The sequence below is a fragment of the Siphateles boraxobius genome, unplaced genomic scaffold (assembly GCF_051911475.1).
Source record: "Siphateles boraxobius isolate OS27281-9 unplaced genomic scaffold, OSU_SipBor_1 22, whole genome shotgun sequence".
Classification (NCBI taxonomy): Eukaryota; Metazoa; Chordata; class Actinopteri; order Cypriniformes; family Leuciscidae; genus Siphateles; species Siphateles boraxobius.
This window is the reverse complement of record NW_027508833.1, coordinates 32574377-32599296: the sequence shown is the minus strand read 5'-3', so window position 1 is coordinate 32599296 and position 24920 is coordinate 32574377. Positions and strand designations below refer to the sequence as shown.

Here is a 24920-nt window from a genome sequence, read left to right as displayed (position 1 = left end):
GTGGTTGCCACCGTGTTAATTAGCCCTAAGAGCTTAATAAATATTTACAATATATACATAAATTCATAGGAAAGTCGAAAAAGTTGATGTTTCCAAATAATTTCTATTGCACACAGGGGCAATTTTCCATTGTTTCCTGAATGAGGAAATGGCAATGTGTCACCCACTCTGTTTCCTTTCTTCCCTTCCTGTTATGATGTTGCAATGTTTTAAAACCCTTCCGATACATAATGTGCAACAGTAAATAATATTAGAATGTTTACTTTAAAAGAAAAGGAAACTTTACACACACAAAATATAGCCTATATAAAGTCCTGGGCCTGGGAAGTAAAAAAAGTAGATTTTTCCAATCAATTTGTCCACTTATAGTTATGCAAACAGGGCCAATTCATGGTCCTGCGAGGCCTGAAGTCATGCATTTTTGGAGGAGCTTCCTGTCCCTAGTGGCAGACCACTTCCCTTGCATTTTGATAAGCAAATATGAGAAGACTTGGCACAGTGTGCTAAATGATCCGCTGAAATTATCCTGGACTCTTGCATCCAGTTCATACTGTATGTGCATTGGCCCTGGTTTTCCAGGTTTGGCTGAACAGTTTGAAGCTTTGAAGGTTCCTGGCAGAGGCACGGACGTGCAGAGCGTTCCTCAGGGGTAGGAGCTCAAATGTAAAAAATGGGCATTTATGGGGCTAAAGGCACACCCTAAGAAAAATTTGCTTTTCATTACTCCCATTGATTGCAGAAAAAATACATGTTTTTATTGAACATTTATGGAGCAACAGATTTTGTGTGTAAACAAAGGATAAAAGTGGCTAGTTTGTTTAAAAATCTTATGAATGTATGAGGTGGCAAAGTGAGCCTTTTACCAAGATGGGCCTTTTACCCCCCACACAGGTTAAAAGGCTCAACAGCATGGGGCAAAAGACCTATTATGCCCCTTTTCACAAGATGTAAAATAAGTCTCTGATGTGCCCAGAGTGTTTATGTGAAGTTTTAACTCAAAATACCCAACAGATAATTTTCTACAGCATGTTTAAATTGTCACTTTTTGAGGCTCAGAAAAACGCACCGTTTTAGTGTGTATCCCTTTAAATGCAAATGAGCAGCTGCTGCCGGCCCAGAGGGCGGAGCCTCACGAGCTCGCAGGACGTGTGTCAGGACAATCTCTCTTGTCACGGGATGATAATATCAAAACATAAACTCTCAGTAGGTTATAACTGGTTTTTCCATTTTTCTTTTATCCACTATTAGTACAAGCCTGTTGTAGCGGACGGCGTCCGAATGTTTTAAATATATACTGATGAGTTCAATGAAGTTTATTGTACATCACACAAACGATGAAGCGTCAATTTCACTCTAGAAAATCACTGTAAGAGCTGAATAAACACTGTAACGATATAAGAAGTCCGCATTAAAGTATTATCCAAAAACTCTCTCCCTCTCCCTTTCATTATTATCAACATACACAGCGAAGTACAAAAACACTCGTTACAACTAACAGAAAACAAATATTATACACACCTTTTCAGGGGGTGCTTAATAAACTGGTAAACTGTATATCCGTAAAACAACTCCTATGAACTGTAATAAAGTGTGCGTTCTCACTTTCATTACTGCCATGATCAATAATGTTAGGCCTATCGCTCCAGTAAACAAACAGAGCTATGTGGATTAATACATCAAGCTACACAACACCGACAACGCTTGGGAGACATTCTCGTCAGTGCAGCAATGGCGGATGTGTACAACTCTCAACTCGCTGTGAACTCGATCAGGGCGGCGCGGTTCTATGTTAGAACGGCAGTGTCTGTCAACACTCTCGGGCGGGGCCTGTGGCTTTAGTGACGTCACTAAAGCCACATCCTGAAAACAGGTTGTTGGGAGACATTGCTTATGATTTATGGGGATTTAAAAAAAAGGAGTGGGTGGATTTTTATCACTGCTGGTTGGTTGTGTACAGACACTGCCATCACACATTTATGTCCAAACACCATGCAAAAGTGAATTTTGCATAACCCTCAAAAGGTCTTCATTTCCTGTTTACACTTCAGGGCTTTGGGGTCTATATGACCCCAACAATTGATAGAGTAATTGTACAAAAAATATACATTTTTATTCATACAAATAATATATCATTATTATTAAGACACCAAGTCTCTTGTGATGGTACATCGACTTACAATAGGTTGAATGACACGTCTGCCATAGCCTGACGGGGTCTGTAGCGTTTTTAATCGTACTTTTAAACTTCGGGTTTCGGGTAGTAACCGGCGAACAAAGAGAACTACAAAACTCGACTGCTTTACGGCATAAAAGTCACTTCCACCACCACCCCCACTTCCTTAAAATCGCAGGGCTGTCAAGTGTCACGCATTGAGCGTGACAGTCAATCATTTCGGTCTTTTGTCACGCTCTCCCGCCACACATTGTATTTCTCACGCTGAAAAACTATTTGTAATATTTTGAATATGCGGCAGCGCCCAAAACTCTGGCCACGCCAGAGTGGAACTAGCTAATTCAGGCATGAATTAAAGCGCGTCTCCTCTGGTGTTGTTCGTCTGGTGTGGTTAGCCAATCAGAAAATAGCACTATTGTATCTGGGTAACATTTAACGCAACAACCAATGACACCCCGTAGTCTGGGGTGTTTTTTTGTCTGCCTGACTATGTTACGGAAGCTATCTTATCCTCCGTTTATCTTCATGAATCAGGTAATGATTATTTGTCTTGCCTCAAGCTATAATGCAAATCGATTTGTAAAATTTGCAGATTTATTTATGGTAGCTTGATATTATAATAATATTGACGATATATGGTTATTATCTACCACTCAAACATTGCATTGAGGTATCATATAGATTCAGTAAAACGGTAACCAATAGACTAGGCTACTACAATGACACTGGCTTGTAAACGTGATCATCGCGATCATTTGTCGTTAGAAAAAAATTAAAACCCATGAAATTATATTCACATGTAATGTTCACTGTACCTGGGATGAAGACATTTCACACGCGACGCAAGCAGAACACCTGCATGTGACCTCCTCCTACAGTGTTCAGGGCTATCATGGTTGTCAACAAATGCACAATGACAGAGTTTACGACAGTTGTAGAGGACAATACTGTTTCCCAACTGTAGGGGGACCCCGAGAGCAAAAGTTACCTGGTGTTACTTTAATGCTGTGTTTTGGGAGATATGAAGTACTTTTTTACCCATTTACTGCAGAATTCCTCCACTACACCATTAGCATACGTATGAAATATTATTTTTTTATGAAAAAAACACATTAAGAATGATCAAATTTAAATAGGAGTTGTCTCTGGATATTGGTCTAGGTGTTAGATGCATAATTCTGCCATCTGCTGGTTAGATGTTTTTTGTAGATAATATGTTTTTAGCCTTAAAGTGTAATTACCATCTACTTCCAGCAGAGGCCCCATAGAGATCCATTAATTTTTCTGGATGTGACTTACTGCTCTTATATCAGCTTTTGTTATGAATATATATATATTTAAACGCTTAAAATACATTAGATCAGTATTTTGTCAAAGTTTAGAATTATTTTTGTTGTTGTTTGAGGTCTTTTGAAGTATCTTGTTATTGCAATAATGCTATATAAATTTTGCAGTAATGCCAAATAAATTTGCAGTAATGCCACAAGTTACCACTAAAGGAAAATACTTCATTGCAATTTCATATTATTTCAATTATCGAAATGTAAAAAATGATTAACTTTAGAATCAGAAATTAATTTTCAAAAGGAAATAAAAACAAAAAACAAACAGCTATAGGCGGATATGAACAGGAGTGAAGAATAAACACCTGTCTGTGTGTGTTTGCACACGTGCGTGCGTGCGTGTGTGTGTGTGTGTGTGTGTGTGTGTGTGTGTGTGTGTGTGTGTGTGTGTGTGTGTGTGTGTGTGTAATCATGCTCATTCCACATTGTTTTTTTCTCTAATGCCTGGCCTTCATTTATGTGTGAACATTTTTTGATTCATGCTGGAATTATTGATTTTATTTCCCAATTTCTATAAAAATGCTCTCTTTTGCTGTCACACCTGTTTGTTTGTTTGTTTGTGTGTCTCTCTGTGTGTATGTTATGTGTGTGTAGTCACGTTCTTTCCATATTACATTTGTGCTCTCATATCATACCTTCATTTGTGTGTGAAAATTTTTAGATTTATGTAGAAATTATTGATTTTATTTCCCAATTTCTATAAAAATGCTCTCTATTGCAGTCACACCTCTCTCTATCTGTGTGTGTATTTGTGTCTGTGTGGGCACACATGTGTGTGTGTTAATGTTCATTCCACATTGTATTAGTGATCTACTACCAGGCCTTCATTTATGTGTGAGAATTTTCAAATTTATGCAGGAATTATTGATTTTATTTGCCAATTTCAATAAAAATGCTTTCTATTGGAGTCATACGTTTATGTGTGTTTGTGTGCGCGTACACGTGTGTGTGCAAGTGATCATGTTCGTTCCACATTGCATTTGTGCTCTAGTACCAGGACTTCATTGCGGTATGGAAATTTTCAGATTTATTTTGGATTTATTGATTTTTTTTGACAAATGAAAAATAAAAAACAATTTTTTTTCGATTTTCCCATTCATTTCAATGTGGGGTCATATTGACCCCGAAGACCAGAAGTGTAAAAAAAAAAAAACCCGAATCAAGCCCAGTTTTTTTGTCTGTATTTATATAGCTAATGTAGGAAAAGTTACCAAATCTTATTCCACTGAGATGAAGGGAACCATTTTTTTTACTAAGGAAACGTTGATTGGGGTCATATAGACCCCAGTGTCCAATTCAGGGTAGGTCCCCTTTAATACAAATACTTTACTTTTTACTCAAAAATAATGTTTAAATAATGTCTTTAATAATGTTTTAACAAGTTAATACTTCTTCAAAACAATCACTTTAGCAAAGTTTGCACTATTTTTGATTTATTTAAAAAAATAAAATAATTCACTTTGGTTCAATGAATATACTGTCATTAAAATGCTCATTTTAAAAATACAGAAACAAAATTATTTTACAAGTAAAGATTCTGAATACATTGAGATCCCATAATAATTTAATAAAGTTTTACAGTAGTAACAAATAAATGTGGTATTTTATTAGGATGTATGATATGGTTAAAATCATGTTTTAAATATAATGGTTTCATTATAAATATGTTGATTGTCTCTATGGTGGACACCCAATTGTATCCATCTGAATCTAACCATATCATGTCAACAAATGTAAAAGTCAGCCAGTTATTTCTTATCATTGTGCATTTAGCCCCAAAAGCAGGGGTACCTTTTACCCCATACCATACTCTTACATATTCTTCTGTTAATGAAAAACTGTTGCTTTGTTTTCCTTGAACAAAATAAGACCGTAAAATCCGATCCGTTTCACATTTTCAAATTAAATTTCAGCTTGTGGTAATGTTGTTGTAGGCCTAGCTACCAAATGGAGGTGTCAGAATGAGAGTCTGTCAGTCAAGTCTGAAGCAAGAGACACGCCTACGACATCTTATACTTTAAAGCAGCACCAAGTAACTTTTCCTCTGCTGTCGCCCTACAGGTTGGAAGCAGAATTGTCCATAACCGCTGTCGTAAATAATTTAGCCTACTGCAGCCTACTGTCGCACGCGCACGCACATGCTCTCTGTTTATCCAGCACTGGCTTTGGAATCAACAATGGCCACAGACAAGGTAGAGTATGATACATGATTTTATGAAAGTATGCTGTATTGCGACATCACAAACAGGCAATTGTAACGCTTGCCATAAAGCAAGTCAAATTAGTAGTTTTCTTCCGTCTCATTAGAACTACAGAAACGCGACCCGATCTGGCAATCTTACATAGCATGGATATATCAGATAAAGCAGGGTTTCTCAACCTTTTGCCTACTGTGACCCACTTTTATTTCGTATGCCAGTCATACGACCCACTAAGGCTGGAAATAATTCAATAACTGAAATGCCTCTTAGATATATAGGCTACTACTCCGTAGGCCTATGTTTATTATAATTAATTTTACAAAAACACAGAAACATTTTCAATAGATAGACTGAGGCAAACTGATTTTTTTTACTCACGTTAATGTGACACTTGAGACTGCCGCTCTGAAATAATCATATCCAGACGCGGTGGAATTTGGGAAATTGCCACTCGTAGTGTCGCACACAAACTAGCTGTTGTCAGCCTATTCCTGCTTTTTGTTTTCGTTGCAGTCACTGTTGAAAATCCTGATTCGCAAAGATAGGTAGTGCTAAATGGCAAGAGAAACTTCGTTGCACGCTCTGCGAGTTCAGGATATTCGTGTCTGGTTTGAATCCAGAATGAGCTCAGGTCTGTTTTGCGAAAAGCAAGCTGCAGGCTGCCGTCAGATGCATGTTCCACTAACTGTGTTTGCAAATTAATGGGGAGTACAACATCCACATCACTTGGATCTACTGAAAAAGGATCGCGAATCCACGCATTCCCAACTCTTCGGTCGTTGGGGAAATAATCAGAGAATTTCTGTGTTAATCTGGTCAGGTGTTCCCGGACAATTCTCTGTATGTCGGTGCTGATGTGAGAGAATTCCTGCAGAACATCAGTGAGGTTAGGAAACATGTCAGAAATGTTCTCCTGCACTCTCTTCTCCCACAATACCAACTTCCGTTTGAATGCTTCAATTTTGTCAGCCATCAAGAAAACACTGTTGTTACTCCCCTGAAAGGATAGGTTTAGCTGGTTTAGCTGGTCAAAGATATCGGACATGTATGCCAGTTTCCCGAGAAATTCAGGCTCCGTATTATGCTTTGCCAGGGGAGACCGTTTCTCCTCCAGAAATGTGTACACCTGCTTGCGCATTTCGAAAAGACGATTAAGAGCTTTTCCTCGCGAGAGCCACCTAATTTCACTATGATATAACAACTGGCGGTGGTCTGATTCCAGCTGGTCGCACAAAATTGAAAACAAGCGGGAACTGAGAGCACTGTTCTTCACTAAATTAATTGTTTTGACAGCAATGTCCATTACCTCATTTAAGGGCACTGACATTTCTTTGGCTGCAAGGCTTTCGCGGTGTAAAAAGCAGTGAACCCACGTCGCCTCAGGTGCTCTGTCCAAAATTTTTCTCACAACACCACTATGTTTGCCAGTCATTGCGGCCGCGCCATCCGTGCAAATACCTACGCAATTATTCCAAACCAGGCCATTCTTTGTGAAATAGCCATCAAGGCAATTGAAACACTCATCTGCTGTCGTCCGTGTCGAGAGCTCATTACACATCAGTAGATCCTCATGTGTTGCACCTTCGCAGTTGTAGCGTACAAATGCAAGCAATAATGCCATCTTTGAAATATCTGTTGATTCGTCGATTTGAATGGCAAACAAGGGGCTTGCTTGCACTCGATCCAAATGTTGCGTTTCAATATCATCGCTCATGTCTATAATCCGTCTGGAGACAGTGTCGTTGGAGAGTGGGATTTCTTTTATTTTGCTAGCAGCACTTTCCCCTAGTACCTCGCGGCACATGTCAACTGCACATGGGATAACTAGCACTTCACCAATATTAAACGATTTCTTAGCACGGGCGATATGGCCAGCTGCCAGATAACTTGCCTTCAGGGTGCTTTTTGAAGCTATTGTGAGCGACACAATACTACTTTGCTGTCTTTTAAGTAGGTCTCGCTTTCGTACAAAGTAATCCACAGGTTTACCCACACATGTTGGATGTTTAGTCTGTAGGTGACATTCAAGTTTGGATGGCTTCATGGACTCATTTGCCAAGACCTCACCACACTCGACACACTGTGGTTTTTCATCCGAAGAAGTAAATCCATATTTAATATTGTCCGGGTTGTACTTGCGTTGTTTACATTTTGCTGCCTTTGATGTTGAAGGAGTTTCCGAATCTTCTGCTTTTTTTCTTTTAAAAAACGGATGCATTTTGTCAAGCTAACAGGCCGTGGCTGCGTATAATTTAATAAGGTCTGGCATAGCAGGTAGGGCTAGTGTGTGTAACATTATGTAAATAGAGTAGGACCTTGTCCAATAGGAGCCTTTCGCGGCAATAATAAATTATTTTGACAGGATAGTTGAAATACAGCGTTAGAAGCCACGGCAATAATGAAGTACGACATTCGAAAATCAGATTCGTTGGAGGACTGGGTATGTTTACATGCACAACTTTTGTTTCAATCTGTGCGTGTTTATATGATTAGGTGTCAAGGCTTTTTAGTCCGATTGAGCCGCCAATGCGTTTACTAACGGATTATTTTGTTGCACTTGCACGTATTGCAATGAGCCTATTGTGAAGCCCACTGATTGGCTGTGCTAGACACTGAAGTAGTGCGACCCATCACAGAATTATCAACGACCCACTTGTGCCCTGAGAACCCTGAGATAAAGGACCGCAAAGCTGTGGCATAAGTGCCTTTCACCATGTCACGACTTGATGAACCACTGAAACGATTTTGGAAACATTATTTTAAGGTAAAAAAATCTTACTTAGTGCTGCTTTAAAGGGACATTGTATAGGAATTTCTCCCATCTAGCGGTGAAATTGTATTTTGCATTCAAACGAATTGTGCTCTCCAGCGCCTCGCTTTTTCAAATGCGTGTTGCATCTACGGTAGCTGTTATGTACCAAAAAGCTATGACAGGATGTCTTCTAATAGCACTTCGTCGAGTTTTCCTTCGGGTGAACAGGTTTGTTATTTCAAACAAACTGCAACTTGACATAATGAACAAACAAATGTTACAGTATGAATTACTGACTGAATTGCCGCGCCAGGGACAAGCGCCTCTCACTGCTCTGCTCTGCTCCTCCGTTTCTGCTGCTTTCAGTTACTGACGCTGAATCTGAAAATGCGTTGTGGAAACGCGTAGGCTTGGTACTTTTTGACCCTCTCTGCTATTATAGTTTTTCAAGATGGCGGACATGGAAGCCTCCGCCGTCACATGTATATAAAGATAATAAATTATTCGTTTACGAGGATAAGTCAGAAAATTGGCAGAGGTATTTGTACACCATTGTGGACATATTTATAAATAAAAATATTTATTTTAGATAATAAAATACCTAAAAAACTGCACATAGTCCCTTTAAAATACAATACAATATGATGATAACTGTTGAGGGGCATTTTTGATTAATTTGGAAAAAAGCACCGAATGTCATTCCTGCACGTGCCTTCGTTCTACTTAATTAGTTGACGTAAACAAGATCAGCCAAATGGACACAATGTCAACAAAAACTGGGTAAGAAGTTAAATACTTTTAAATTTTCTTAAAACTTTTCTTAAAAGTTTTCATAGGTCTGCGCGTTTCTTTCCGACTGCAAATTCTTATCTCATGAAAAGGATATGGCTCTGTGGATATGACATTTTAATGATCATAAATAGTGATAGCCTTCATTACAACGTTCTTTGAAATGCAGTTGAGGAAAATAGGAAGCGACCGCGAGAGGTGTGACTTCATGTTATAAACAGAGCTGCCGATCTGAAGGCGTGAACTCTGAGAGAGCAACGTGCGAGCATCACATTCACCGGGAATAGCCAAGGTAGTGTCTAACTAAGGTAGGTTAAGCGATAAATGTAGTTTTGTGCTCATTTAGAAGCTGCTTATATTGAGAGCGAGCAACGCGGCAACATAACGCAAAAGACATGTAGCCTACTAGACATCTATATGATAGATAGTTTTGGCATCACGCGCAGTAGGCTACTTACCTTTATACTTAATCTTCTGCTTACCCAAACTAAGATCAGATACAAAACAAAAATATTATCGTTTTACTTATAGGCTATGGGATGTAAAAGTCAAGTTTCGAGATTGTTGGTGTTTAAATAGCTATCGATAATGTCCAATAAACGACTCTGAATCTTGCGAAACATGTCTGTTAATGTTGTAAGAAGACAAAAATCCCGACGATATGACGAGGACTTTTGACACATGTAATGTTGGAAAAGCCCCCTTTATATTTCATTGGCTATGCAATAAAAATGCATCATTGCGCAATAATTAACTGAATGAACAATGTATTATGTAGCAAACGAACAATGTATTACTAGTGTAACGCAATTATTGCATAATGTAAGTAATAGTAGCCTATGTGTTGTGCTGGGTTAGTTGTCACAGGCGTGACATCTATGAATTCTTTCCCACAAACTAAAATGACAATATAATCATATTTTTGTAGCTATTTTGTAAATTAGTGAACAATAGAAACACACTAGCATATATTTAGGTCAAATGTTTACTTTATAATGTTATCCAGTTTTCTTAGGAGTTTTAAATGTATATTTTATTTGCATTATTTATTTATTTTTACACTTTTTCATAACTGTTTTACTGTTGCTGAAAACCATATAAGGCTTTTTAATGGAAAGTTACACTGTGACAGTTTACCCCATATAGTGTGAAAACAACATGCTTTGTGGCACAACAGCATGTCCCCTTTTTGTTACAAATGGTAACATGTGCAGTGAATTTCCTGGGTGAAAATGGCAGACAAGTTCTCTAAAGTTTTGTAGCCAAAACTCTAAGGTCTACTGTCTATGTTTTTGTCTATATTATATTAAAAATAATAAACTTAATAACTGAAACAACAAAGAATTCTGCCTGAAAAGTACCTGACTTTGATCTGAATGTAAGTCCTGTGAAAAACAGATTTTGATGTAATATGTGCTCTTGTGGTTTTCAGAAAATGAAGCTTCACCAATTCATTTCCTGCTTTCAGCAAGAGATTGCAGATAAATATACAGTGATGAGAAAGAACCCCCTAATGCTTTAGCTTTCAGAACATTATGATAATGATGATAATGAAATAACACTTTTGATACAATGGATGTTTTCAACTCACACTGTGCGAGATAAAATAGGGGTTATCACTCTAAATGCCGCTCTCCCACATTTCTAGTTCATTCAAAACACATAAAAGTAAATGTGTCTTTTTCACCTATCCCTGTAATATGCACGCAGACAACTCTAAAGCCTGAAGTATACTTTGGGTTTTACACATACGTTAGGCTAAACGTACAGTGTGATGTAAATATCAGCATTGCATGCATACTGTGGGATCCACAACTATTGTTTAAAAGAGTAAATTTGTCATAAATAACTTCTGGAAAAACAACAGACACTGGACAAGGATGAGAATAATGGTAGTGGACAAAAAAAAAATTGTCTAGAGCAGGGGTGTCCAACTCAGTTCTTTGAGGTCACTGTCCAGCGCAGGTTAGCTTCAACCCTCATTAAACACACCTGAATCAGCAAATAAAGGGCTTCAGGATTACTAGAAACTTCCAGGCAGGTGTTTTGGAGCTGTTTGGAGCGGAATTCAGCACATTAGGGCCTAAAAATAAGCTTTTCTAAAAAAGGAAAAAAAAGTCTTAGATGACACGGCATTCTAAAAATGTGGGGCTCCAGTTATTTTGAAAGATAAAAATGTAAATATTATGGTTCTGTGACAATATCAAAACATTGTGCAACCAATGCGTGAGTTTGGGGTATTATCAGTTTGGCCATGGTTCAGGTGTTTGGGAAACCTGTCTGAAATGTGGATTCAATCTGGTGGAAAAATGACATGCTTCACACCTTTAATGCAACACTTACCATTAATTAACTATGAAGTCTTAAGTGTTTGATGAATATAATCGAACCATAACATTATAAATACAGAGGGGGATAGCTCCTTCCCAATATCCAGAGCAGTTGTCAACCAATATCGTTCTTTAGACCACTTTGAAGGATATTTGAAGGAATCAAAATGTAATTGTATGCTGTCTTATCTCTCTGTTTTTTTTCTTAGATACACATAAGATGACGACTGGAAATAACAGCTTTGAGAATCAAACAGACAAATTCATTGACTCAGAGTTTCGTTACACTCTCTTTCCTATATTCTACGGCATTGTTTTTGTCTTGGGGTTGCTGGCCAACTGCTATGCTCTTTATGTGCTGCACTATATGCGGGAGTCTAAAGCTATGAATGAAATTCGTATCTACATGACCAACCTGACTGTAGCAGACCTGATGTTCGTGTCCGCTCTACCGTTCTGGATTGGCTACTACGTGCATAACGGTAACTGGATATACTCAGATCCCCTCTGTCGTATCACAGGCACGTTTTTCTTCATTAACACGTACTGCTCTATTCTCTTCCTTACTGCCATCAGCATTAACCGTTACTGGGCTGTTACCAGGCCCCTGGTGGCCGCCTCTTCTGACTGCTGGAGACGTGGAGCAATTGTCTCAGCGGTCATCTGGGTCGTCACTCTTGTAGCATCGGTTAAATACCTCATTGAACCGGGAATCCCTATCAATAAGAATAAGGCCATTTCTCGCTGTTTCGAGGGTTATCAAGATATGAATAATACCTCGGGTATATATGCTGTGGCCGTCACCCACTTCATCATTATTGGTTTGTTCTTTCTTGTTTTCACAATGGTGATTGTCTGCAACATCTTGATCGCTCGAGCTCTTCTGTCTCAACCCATCAGTCAGCCTCAAGCCAGCACGGGAAAGCGTCCAGGCGGTACCAAGCGCAGAGCTTTGAGGTTGTTGTGTGCTGTCGTGGGCGTCTTTGTGATCTGTTTCCTGCCTCATCATGTGGTGCAGGGTCCCTGGGCATTGTCCGTTCTTTACCTGACTGATTGGAGCATGGAGACTCGTCAAAGCTTAAACGATGCTCACCAGATCACCCTCATGCTTATGGGGATCAACTGCCTCCTGGACCCACTGGTGTATTGCTTCGCCACCACAAAGTTCCGCAAGTACATCCAGGGTCATTTCACAAAGGTCAAGAATAACAAACACTGCTCACGCAACACATTAAGCACCGCAATGTCCCTGAAGAGCAGACATCAGAGCGAATTTTGAACGCTGCCGAAGAGCAGAACACATATGCTGATATTTGGTTAGTCTTATTTCGAATTGTTCATATTTGAGCAGAATTTAATTTCAATTCAAAATTAGGTTCTGTTTTGGATTCTCAAAGGGTTTCTCCTAAAAATTTAAATTCTGCTATCATTTACTCATCCTCACATCGTTCCAAACCTGTATGACTTACTTTCTTCTGTGGAACACAAAATAAGACATTTTGAAATATGCCTCATTGTTTTGAAAGTCAGTGGAATCCAGTGTTGTTTTTTTTAAACATTGTTTTAAAAAAGAAAGTAATGAAGCTAGGTAAATAATAACAGCATTTTCATTTTTGTGCAAACTATCCCTTTAATGAATTTAAAGGATTGCCATTTGAAATTAGTTGTTCATCTTTCAATTGCTGCCAATTCCGGGCAACTTTTTCAAACAATAGATTATGTCAAGCATGATTATTCAACGTGTACTGATAAATGCTTTATACACTGAAAAATTAAGTTAAAAGTTTTTTTTTACGGGGCTGGAACAACATGGGTAAATGAGTAAATACTGACAGAATTTTCATTTTTGGGTGAACTAACCCTTTAAATTGTGATTCATATTGTCTCTTAAAGAGAAAATCCACCCCAAAATGAAAAGTTTTCACCATTTACCCTGATATCATTCCAAACTTTTATGTCTTTATTTTTTCTGAGGAACACAAAAGAAGAGATTTTGAAAGTCAGTGGCATTTAAGCAACTCTGGACCCCATTGACTGAAACACGCTCAAAATTTCTACTTTAATGTTGCACATAAAAAAAGAAAGTCATGCAGGCTTGTAACAACATGAGGGTGAGTAAATGATGAAAAAACGATGACTAATGTCTGCACTTGTGTAGGTGAAACTGACCTATATTAATGTGTGTCATTTAAAGAATTCTTATTCATGTTATCATATAAGGAGGCAGTCTTCTGTAGAAAGAGGATGCTGGTGGTTAATCTTACCATACTTAGAGGTGATAAGAATAGAAGATAGCCTTTTTGGTTTTTTTTTTAGTTGACATGATTTGTGTTTCTTTCACACAAACAGTCTTTACTGGTAAATTAATGTTAGAGATCATGTGTGAATGGGACCTATTCAAAAATACCGTAATCAGTTCTGGCATTTTTTTGGTTGGCCTATGAGAAATTACAGGTATGATGCTGTGTGTGAACTAAGAAAATTATTGCCGGTATGAGCATGTATGAGGGCAGGATGTGCTTGTGTGAGAGAAGTCTGCTTTGGGGCAACTATAAAGCTCTGTTGAGCAGTTTACAGTAAGCTTCGCTGCTTTTAATTGTTTTTCTATGTAAATGTGCTAGACGGACATCTGTCCATTTGCTCCGTGCTTCGAGCCTCGTGCTTGAGACCCTGCCTTCATTTCCCTTCATCAGCGCTGCGACTAGGCCCTACTGTATAGTAACTAGTTTTTACTATTTAATTTTATTAAATTTAGTAATTTACCAGGATTGATTTCTTGAAAGGGCCTAATGCTGATGAAAGAAGCTATCTGTTTCCTGTGATACCAAAGTTTCAGTGTCCATTTTGTAAAGGAAGAAGTTGTGGTGCTGCTAAACAGTCTAGCTTATTTGTAATATGGATTGCACAAAAAGGTGGTCAATTTGAATCTGATGCCACTATGACAACAAATACAGCCTTACTTTCTGTGAAGTACAGTAGATCTATGAGGAGCAGTCCTGTGGGTTAGGTTTTGTGCCACAAAGGAAATCTTGATATTCTTTTGCAATGCTTTGTTTTCCAGAATGGGGAACACACACCCTAGAAATGTGCACTTAAACTATTAAAAATGACCAATAAACTTCTTGTTCTATAGTCTACATTAAGAGATTTTAGACAATGTTACGTTTAACAAAAGTTGTTAACATTAGAGTTCAATAGTATATTCCTGAATTAACATTAACCTAGACTAATCAATACTGTAAAAAAAGTCACTGTTTATGATTCCTAATGCATTAACTAATGTTTAACAATTAGCCTACCTTTTGTTCTATAAGAAAATGACTATGAAATAATGAAACAATTTGTTTTCACAAAAGAAGTTTAGTGTGTGTGTGTGTGTGTATGTGTGTATATATATATATATATATATATATATATATATATATATATATATATACGGTATATTATGTTAGATGATATATGTTTTAAATGTGTGGTTTACATTTAATGTATTGCAAAAACAGACTTTTATGAAAATATGTGTTTAAATTTCCAGTAATGTCTTGCCATTATTTATTGTGTATATGGTTTGTATATGAGCTGAGTTTTATGGTGGGATTATAGACATTTATTTGATGTTCAACATCGTTTCCTTGTGGTATTAGTAACACGTTTTAAAATAGTGCAATGCTTGACATCTGCTTCTGAAGAATCTTTCTTAATAATAAACTTCTGCATTAAGCAGGAAGTTTCACAAGAAAGTGTAATGTAGGCTACACTCCCAGAAATAGTTCATCCAAAAATTAAAGTTCTAATTTATCTTACCTTTGTTGCAAACCCGTATGACTTTCTTCTGTGAGACATGAAGGAGATGTTTTTCAGAAAGGGACTATAGTTATAGTGAGTGAAGGACAGTTGTGAAAGACTCTTGGTCCCACATTCTAACAACTGCAGATCCTACTCAAGTACTGCAACTGTTGTTATATTTATTCAAATGATCATTGATGTTTGCACTTGATGATGTTTGCATGTTGTAAATGCTTAATCTGTGCTGAAAAGGCAAAATAAAATTAATAAACCGTGTTTTTGCTCTTCTGTGTATTCTCTACAAAAAAAGACTTGCTTTTAAAGACATTTATGATGATATATTCATTGGTATTCTGCTTATTATGTCTCTAAGAATAAAACAAAAAAACAATATGGGTGTTTCTCAATACTCAGTATGATGCTTCCTCTTTTCCTCGGTCCTCCGCACCCAACCTTTGACCCGGAAACAAAGTTAGCTTGAAGGGCCATCTCACATATTTCAACAGATCATCTTGCTTTATTATTATTTATTATGAATTTGTTTAAATGTATGGTTATTTATGAAATTCATAATAAATAATAATAAAGCTAGATATCATATTGCCTTTCAACAACAAGAGAGATCCATTGAGGTTGAACTCTTCATCAGTGCCTATGCTCGAGAGAGTAGTGGGGTAAAAATGTATTTGGTCAGTTCTTCATTTAATGGATGAAGAAAATAATCTGTTAACTTTTAGTGGCTTTATACCAAATATAATTTATATAATAGTGTGAACGTAAACAATTTGAGTGCTTTAAATGCCATTTTTTATAAAATTAGTACAATACACTTCTGTCAACAGATCTTGTGAACTCCCATGCCTTCTCTTCGGTAATAAATAAGAATTCATTCTTGTTTCAATTTCTTTATTATATCCAGCAATTCTATATCATAACAGTAGTTTGCAGGCTTATGGTAAGCCATTTGTAAAAAAAAAACAAAAAAAAAAACACTGCGAATACATTAGGCCTATAGCTTTCCTGTGGCTCCTAAAGCAAAGGAAACTCATTTTAAATTATTTAATGGTATACACCCCGTCAGGTGAGGTTTTAAGACAAAGGTTGGAGACAAAGATTTATTCACTGCCCACTTTTGCTATGAAACATTTTATGTTTGGAATGTTGTTGGATGATTAAAAAAAATGAATTTCTCATTAATGTAGTGTTGATTCAGGGCAACGTTTTCATTCAAAAACGCAAATATATGAAGACGAAACCTTATCTTATGTTATCGAAACCTTTTCTGTATTCAAACGAGCCTTTATTTGTTACAACTTTCCATCATTGGAATGTATGAAAATGAAAAAGGCCCACATATGTGTAGGAATAATAAGAGACTTATTAGAAGAAGTATGAAGAGACCCCTCTTTTTTTTCTTCTATTATTGTTTATTTATTTAACTGATGTGTGCCTTGCTAAATACTTGTTTATTAGTATTTATCAATGCCATTGTAGATATATTTTGATATTTTGTTCTTGGTGTTTAATTAAAAAAAAAAGGTGTATCATATGCTGAAGTCTTTCGAGAAACATGACGCACATACAAATTCTCCTTTCTCTTTACAAGTCACAATTTTAATTTATGCCTTTCCTTTGCAGTTTATTAAAAAAAAAAAACATCATTCATCAGGGCATCTTGATTTATTATTATTTATTATTAATTTCTTAAATAACCAAAGTAGAGATGGGAGGAAAGGAAACTGGGATGCACAAATAAGAAATAAGAAGCACCCACAGATTTGAGCAGTCACGCGTGCCTGTGTTCAGGTTCCCATCAATATTGCCTGCATCAGCGCCCCCCAGCGTTAAATTCATATAATAATCAGAATAGTGATTCCACTGCATTGGGTTAGTCTTTAGCCAGAATTTTACTTATTTGCACAATTACAACTTAAACAGAATACCTTAACTCCTACCCAATTACATTTCCAAGGACAGAATTATATGATTTACTTACCTATTTAATTTAGATATTAAAAGTACAAAGTAGCCTACATAATTTGAAGGTCATCATAACTAAACTGATAGTTCAATCACAAATTAATTATGTTCTGTGAAACATATAATATACTTTGAAAAATGTCTAAAAGTCAGTGGAGTCCAATGTTTGTTAAGACCTTACTGACTTTCATTGTATGTCACTGTAAACAAATGATGACAATATAAATTGTTGGGTGAACTAATTAACCCTTAAAGTGCTATGGAATCTGTGGCCTGTATTGATTAACATTTTGAGACACAATTTAAAAATGAACAAAACAAATTGTTTATAATAATATTAATGAAAGATAACATTTTTATTAAATATTTTTTGTACTTTTTTTTTTACATTTTAAAGTAAAGCTGTAAAGTACATTACTGTAACGTCAAATGAATCAGTTTCCTTCCCTTTTGAGGGACATTCTCATTAAATGCGTAAACTGTTCCCTAATTTTCCACAAATCACTAGTTAATGAAAATGTCCCAATAAATTAGTCTGTGAACATTTTCTTGATGCCCACAGTGAGCTAATTTTATTTTACACACTATCTAAATTTGGAATGTATTAATTATTGTGTGTGTGTGTGTGTGTGGGTGTGTGTGTGTGTGTGTGTGTGTGTGTGTGTGTGTGTGTGTGTGTGTGTGTGTGTGTGTGTGTGTGTGTGTGTGTGTGTGTGTGTGTGTGTGTGTGTGTGTGTGTGTGTGTGTGTGTGTGTGTGTGTGTGTGTTCAGACTCCTTGGAGAGCAAATTTGAAAAAGAAAAAGAATGTGTGTGTTTGTGTGTGTGTGTTTGTGTGTGTGTGTGTGTGTGTGTGTGTGTGTGTGTGTGTGTGTGTGTGTGTGTGTGTGTGTGTGTGTGTGTGTGTGTGTGTGTGTGTGTGTGTGTGTTCAGACTCCTCGGAGAGCAAATTTGAAAAAGAATAATGTATATAACATCATATAAGCTCTGTTTAAAACAAAGCTGTTAGAAACATGAGATTGTAGCAAGGCATGTAAGCATTTCTAAAACATTTACAATGCAATGAAAGTCTTAATAATAAAACTAAAATTGTTTAAAGGGATAGTTCACCCAAACATGAAAATTCCGTCATAAATTACTCACCCTCATGTCGTTCCAAACCCAAAATCAACACTTTGAAGGTCCAGAAAGGTAGGAAAAATATTGTTAAAATAGTCCTTGTGACTACAGTGATTCATCCTTATTTTTATGAAGCGACAAGAATATTGTGCACCAAAAAAACAAAATGATGACTCGTGACAAAACAAAGTGACAAACAAAATCTCCGACGCGTGTTCACAAGAGCACCACTCTAAATAGCTGTCAATGGAGCTTCTCCTGAGCCATTGGATTTCATCAAAAATATCTAAATTTGTGTTCTGAAGATGAACGAAGGTCTTACAGGTTTTGAACGACATGAGGGTGAATAATTTATGACAGAATTTTAATTTTTGGGTGAACTAATCCTTTAAAATATGTGGGTTTTACAATTCTCCCCCCATCAGCAGAGGGAGCCCTCACCCAACTTATAGGACTCTGCAACACTGATCTAGTTCAATTGTCCTCAACTGTTAGCAATTATTCTCATATATTTTCACACAATAGAGCATATGCTGCATGTGGAACAATAGTGTACTTACCAATGTAATGCTTGTTATTACAATTTCCTAACTAATTGTTTTATTTAGGATTTTTCTAGCAATAAACATACAAATTAAAAATACATTATTTACTTAAATTATTTACTCACATGTGTCATGAAATTAAAATTCAAATGCAATCTAAATGCATGTTGTATATCTAATTGTGAACAAACATCTGTGCAGGTTTCTTTTTTATTTAAAATATAAAAGAATTAGTAAAAAAAGTATCTGAAATTTATTACAATTTAATTACAAAAGTATTACAATTTCAAATAACTGTTTTCTTTTTTTAATAAAATATTACTTAAGTAATGCTGCAACTAGATTTGCTACGCCTCTCCTCGTCGGCATGTTCAGAGTAACATGACATTCACATGATTCTTCAGAAATCATTCTAATATGCTGATTAGCTTTTTTCCTTTCATCAAAGTCTCAGTTACTTGTAACCCTAGTTCCCTTTAGAGGGAACGAGAAGCTGCGTCGAAACGTTGTGGGAACGCCTCTGCGTGATTGCGTCATGAAGCACGTATGAAACCAGTCCAATGGCGTGACGGAACGTCATGTGACGACATCGTCCAGGAAACTATAAAGCACACCTGAACCAAACAGCTTACGCTTCTGATAGGCTGAAGCAAGTCGATCACGGGCATGCCGGGAGTATGGCAGGGTGACGCAGTGTCTCATTCCCTCTTTAGGGAACTAGGGTTACATGCGTAACCGAGACATTCCCTTTCAAGGGAAAAAGGTGGAGGCTCACTGGCCGACTCATTAGCAAATGAGATCGCCTCGACCACCCACTTGCTCATCCTCTGCTTAGATGCTGGGCACCCCTTTGTGGGTACCCCAAAGCAAACGAACAGTGTTCAGACTTTCTCCATAGTTCTGTGTACGTAAGCATAAGGCCCTAACTGGGCAGAGCAGATAATGTTTCTCTAGCTCTGATGTCCAGAGGAGGACAGAAGACCTGCAGTACTTTCCCAGGCCAAGCAGGGAGAGTGGATGAGATGGGAGAGTGTGGAACAACGCAAAATGGGCTGGCAAGACCTTTGGTCAATGGAAGAGAGTAGGATCAGTTTCCTTATTAGGTCAACATATGATGTTCTACCATCACCGCAGAACCTAAACCTCTGGGTAGGAGAGGATCCCTCTTGTCCTTTGTGTTCATCACCTGCCACATTAAGGCACATTTTGACAGAATGTAAAGTGGCTCTTAGCCAGGGTCGGTTTACTTGGCGCCATGACCAAGTATTGCGATGTTTGGCTTTAGCATTGGAAGGCAATCGTAGTATGACCAATAAATTGCCGCCTGTTCTAGCAAAACATTACACGCAGAAGACAATATTCCTCCGCCCAGGCGAGCAACCACCAAGAAAAGGTGCTAACACCAATTCTCGCCCAGGACAACTGAAAGCTGCTAGGGACTGGAAGATGCTGGTTGATCTTGATCAATGGCTTATTTTTCCACCTGAGATTGCCACCACTAACCTACGACCAGATATTGTTTTGTGGTCTGGATCAGCACGCATTGTTCAACTGATAGAGTTAACAGTGCCATGGGAGGATGCGGTAGATGAGGCATATGAGAGGAAGAAACTGCGGTATGCTCATCTGGCCACTGAAGCAGAACAGCGAGGATGGAGAGTCCAGGTTTATCCAGTGGAAGTGGGTTGTCGAGGTTTTGTGGCACACTCTACAACCCGGTTCCTCAGAGACGTCGGATTCAGTGGCCAAGAGTTGCGTCGTACAGTAAAGAACTTATCTGAAGCAGCAGAAAGGAGCAGCAACTGGCTGTGGTTGAGACGGAAAGATTATAGCTGACTGTGTACAGGCCGCCATGCTACGGTTTCGTAGAATTCTTGAAAACTTGAAAGGTCTGTTGGTTTATTTGTATAGGTTGTATAGTATTTACAGTCATTACGTTCCTGTGTATTTTGCGTGAATGACGGGTGGTTGGGCAGATATTGTGTTTTGCGGTAGGTGGTATGCCATACGGAACCGTTGCCACTGAAACTGCATATTAACGCACCAGTGGGGCTCGACAGCCTTAGTCAAACGGGTTGGCGCGTATGGTTGGGTTGCGGAGAGATTGTGAGATTGTGGTTAGGTCTCAGCAGCAACTGTTGGTTTATTTGTATAGGTTGTATAGTATTTACAGTCATTACGTTCCTGTCTATATTGCGTGAATGACGGGTGGTTGGGCAGATATTGTGTTTTGTGGTAGGTGGTATGCCATACGGAACCGTTGCCACTGAAACTGCATATTAACGCACCAGTGGGGATCGACAGCCTTAGTCAAACGGGTTGGCGCGTATGGTTGGGTTGCGGAGAGATTGTGAGATTGTGGTTAGGTCTCAGCAGCAAGACGGAAGTAGAGGTCAGTAAGCTGGGCTGAGTTGAGTGGGGGACGGAGGGGGGTGACTCTGGGATGCCAGAGTCACTGTCGAGCCCTCTTGAGGTGTCGTGGGCTAGTCGACGAAACACTGAGGACAGAAGGTGCCCACTTGAAGACCCTAGTGATGTTCCCTACTCCGCTCAATCCAGAAGGTTGTTATGGGGGGACAGCACTGTGGTTGCAGCCGTTGTGTGTGCTGACGCGCAATACACTGTATTAACACCAGACAGAAGATTCACGTCACCAGATGGAAAGAAGCGTAAATGGATGGAGAAGCATAGGTTACTGTAAAGCTACGTCTTAGTTGGTGATTATCTTGGCGAAAGCCGAGTACAAATCAGCATGAAGTTTTCACATCTACTCTCGTGTAATGGAAATCATAAGTCTTACAGTATAAGTAGGAACCTTAGGAAAGTAACCTGGTCTTAGGGTGAAGAATAACCCTTTACCATACGAGAAGCAAATTCCATGCACGAAGGAGATACCGAGAGTGTTTGAATGTCTCTAATTCTCTTGAGAGATGAAATAGCGAGGAGAAAGACAGTCTTTAAAGAGATATTCTCAGAACTTCCTCAATGGGCTCGAATGGAGGTAGGGAGAGGCCTTCTAGTACAACAGCTAAGACCCATGTTGGCACCCTCGTGCGGACTGCTGGCCTCAGCCTCAAAGTGCCACAAAAGGAAACAAGTTATTAGTGGGTGTCTCCCCAAAGATACTCCACTCCAAGGGACATGCAAGAGCTCCTTCAGGAACTCAAGCACTGCACGTACTGGGCAGTTAACCGGGTCCAACTGGTGCTCTCCACACCAGGAAGTGAAAGGTCTCCACTTCAAGGCATACAGTTTCCTTGTGGATGGAGCTCTGGAGTGGAGAATGTTCTCAACAATCTCGGTTGAGAGACCAGAACTTATGAGCTGGGCCCCCTGAGAGGCCAAGCCCACAGTTTCCACAGTTCTGGACGGGGGTGAAGGATTGACCCACTCGCCTGAAAGAGTAGGTCTCTTCTGATTGTAATCTCCAGAGGAGAGCCGTCAAGGAAAGACACTAGGTTACTCAGGCCGGCCAGAACGGGGCTACTAGCAGTATACTGACCCTATCTTGTCGAACCCCTTCCAGAACTCCTGGGAGCAGAACAATTGGGGAAAATGCGTCCCAGAGGGGCGAGTGGCTGAGTGAGAACCACAGTGGACAATGCGTGGTCTCTTGGGATGCGAACAGGTCGGCCTCGGCTCAACCAAAGTTCTCCCCGGGCCTCAGCCCCTGCCTCGACAGGATGTATATATCACTCCCAACAAAAGTAGCTTCCCCTTGGCCCACAGGAGGATCAGGTGAGCCAGCTTGTATAAGGGGCGCGATCGCAGACCCTCCTGATGGTCTATATAGGAGACCACTGATGTGTTGTCTGACCGAACAAGCACATGATAGCCCCTCAGGTCTGGGAGGAAGTGTTTCAGAGCCTGGAACACCGCCAACATTTCTAGACAGTTGATATACCCCAAGAAATGGTTGTTCTGCCACAGACCTTGGGCTGGGGGACCACTCCTGATCGCCCCCCAACCCATGAGGGAAGCAGTCGTTAGCGTGGCACGACGACAAGGAGCTCCCAGCATGGGCCCTTGAGACAGGAACCAAGGTTCTTTCCTCATGACTAAGGGACAAAGCCATCGCCGCGTGACCTTGATCATGCGGAGCAAGTTTCCCCTCAGGGAGAACCCCTTGGTTCTGAGCAACCACTGCAATGATTTCATGTACAACAGGCCACAAGGTATAACATTGGACGCTGCTCCCATTAGGGATGGGACGAAATATCGTTTGACAAAATATCGCGATACAAAACGTGACGAAACGCATCGAGGTCGAAAAAAATGAATCGCGAAATAAAGATAGATGGCACTGCTGCATGATTTGCGTAGTATATAAATAATTTAGTGTATTATATGTGTTTGTGTGTGTGTGTGTGTGTGTGTGTGTGTGTGTGTGTGTGTGTGTGTGTGTGTGTATGTATATGGGGCAGACATACAGTCTATGGTGGCAGGCTGGCAGCACCATCTGCTGATCAAGCAGGGTAAAACTAAATGAAAAAAAAAATTATATCCGGGGAACGGTACGGTACGTCATCACGTCAAGACAGCGCATGTTGCAACAACAACACTGCAGTCTACAGCGAGCTAACAAATATTAGCATTAACTGCCTTGCCCCCAAACAGCCGACCATGGAGTCAAATGAGGTCGAAATTGAGGACCCTCCGCCTGGATACAAGTCATATGTCTGGCAGTATTTTGGCTTTCTCATTAAAAAAGACAAAGACGGCAATAGAGTAACTGACAAGACTAAGACTGTGTGTAAGCTATGCCATGCTGTCATTCCGTACACCACATCCAACACATCAAACATGAACCACCACCTTCAACGTCACCATAAAAATGTGAAGACGGCCCCGGAAAAAACGAGCCTACCGAAGGGACAGCTGACCATGAAACAAGCGCTGACACCAACTCTACCTCCGTCAAGTCCGCGTGCAAAACAGATAACCAGGCTCATTGGCGAATTCATAGCGGACTATATGGCTCCATTTAACATGGTAGAGAACAGAAAATTCATCCAAATGTTCAATGTGCTGGAGCCTAAGTTTAAGATGCCATGTCGAGGACATTTTTCAGAGAAGGTAATCCCGGAAATTTACAATGAAACCAAACAAAGCGTGAAAGAGTATCTAAAAAATGCCGACTGTGTCGCCCTGACCACTGACAGCTGGACCTCGCGTGCAACACAGAGTTATGTAACCATCACGGCAGAAGTCATCAACGAGAAATGGGAGAGAAAAAGCTTTGTGTTGCAAACTCGTGAGCTGAGTGAAAGTCATACTGGTGTTAACATAGCTCATGTTTTGAGAAATGCACTGAGTGAGTGGGAGCTAACGAGGCCACAAACAACCATTGCTTGTGTCACAGACAACGCAAGCAACATGGACATTGCTGTGAGAGAGAGCGGTCTCCACCCTCACATCAAGTGCTTAGCGCATGTTGTGAATCTGGCCAGTAAGCGAGGCTTGGCTGTATCCCGCGTCGCGCGCCTTCTTGGTCGTGTGCGAAGAATAACTACTTTCTTTCACAGGAGCACCACGGCCACCGCCGTCCTGACCAACAAGCAAACCCAGTTAGAGCTGCCTCGGCATAAACTCATCACCGATGTCCAGACCAGGTGGAATAGCACATACGACATGCTGGCGCGCTACCTGGAGCAACAAGCAGCTGTCTCAGCAGCTCTGAGCTGCCCAGGAATCCGAAGGAATGCGAGAGAAATTGACACTCTGGATAACACTGATATATCAGATGTCGAGGACATAGTGAAACTGCTTAAGCCACTGAAGACAGCCACAACAGTTGTCTGTGATGAAAAAGAGCCCACTGTTTCACTGATAATGCCACTGAAGTTCATGATCGAGCAAAGCATGTCACCAGACGAAAATGACACACAGACCATCGCCAACATG

At 39.3% G+C, this 24920-nt stretch overlaps 1 protein-coding gene and 1 long non-coding RNA gene across 3 annotated transcripts in view; both read left to right on the top strand.

Annotated features, from left to right (window-relative positions):
• LOC143747209 (uncharacterized) overlaps positions 1–24920 on the top strand; it is a 480968-nt gene that overhangs the window by 305644 nt on the left and 150404 nt on the right. The gene's annotated exons all lie outside the window — the stretch shown is intronic.
• On the top strand, positions 9459–14285 carry ptafr (platelet-activating factor receptor). Of its 2 annotated transcripts, none has more exons than XM_077239720.1 (2): positions 9459–9566; positions 11798–14285. In XM_077239720.1, the coding sequence occupies exon 2, from the start codon at positions 11809–11811 to the stop codon at positions 12865–12867; it is 1059 nt and encodes a 352-aa protein (XP_077095835.1). In that variant the 5' UTR covers positions 9459–9566; positions 11798–11808; the 3' UTR covers positions 12868–14285. The 2 variants fall into 2 exon arrangements, with proteins under 2 accessions (XP_077095835.1, XP_077095836.1); XM_077239721.1 differs by having other exon boundaries at positions 9487–9550; positions 11798–13352.

Bases quoted from the DNA above. Each gene is read 5' to 3' on its own strand.
- ptafr (XM_077239720.1), top strand. From the start codon at position 11,809: ATGACGACTGGAAATAACAGCTTTGAGAATCAAACAGACAAATTCATT.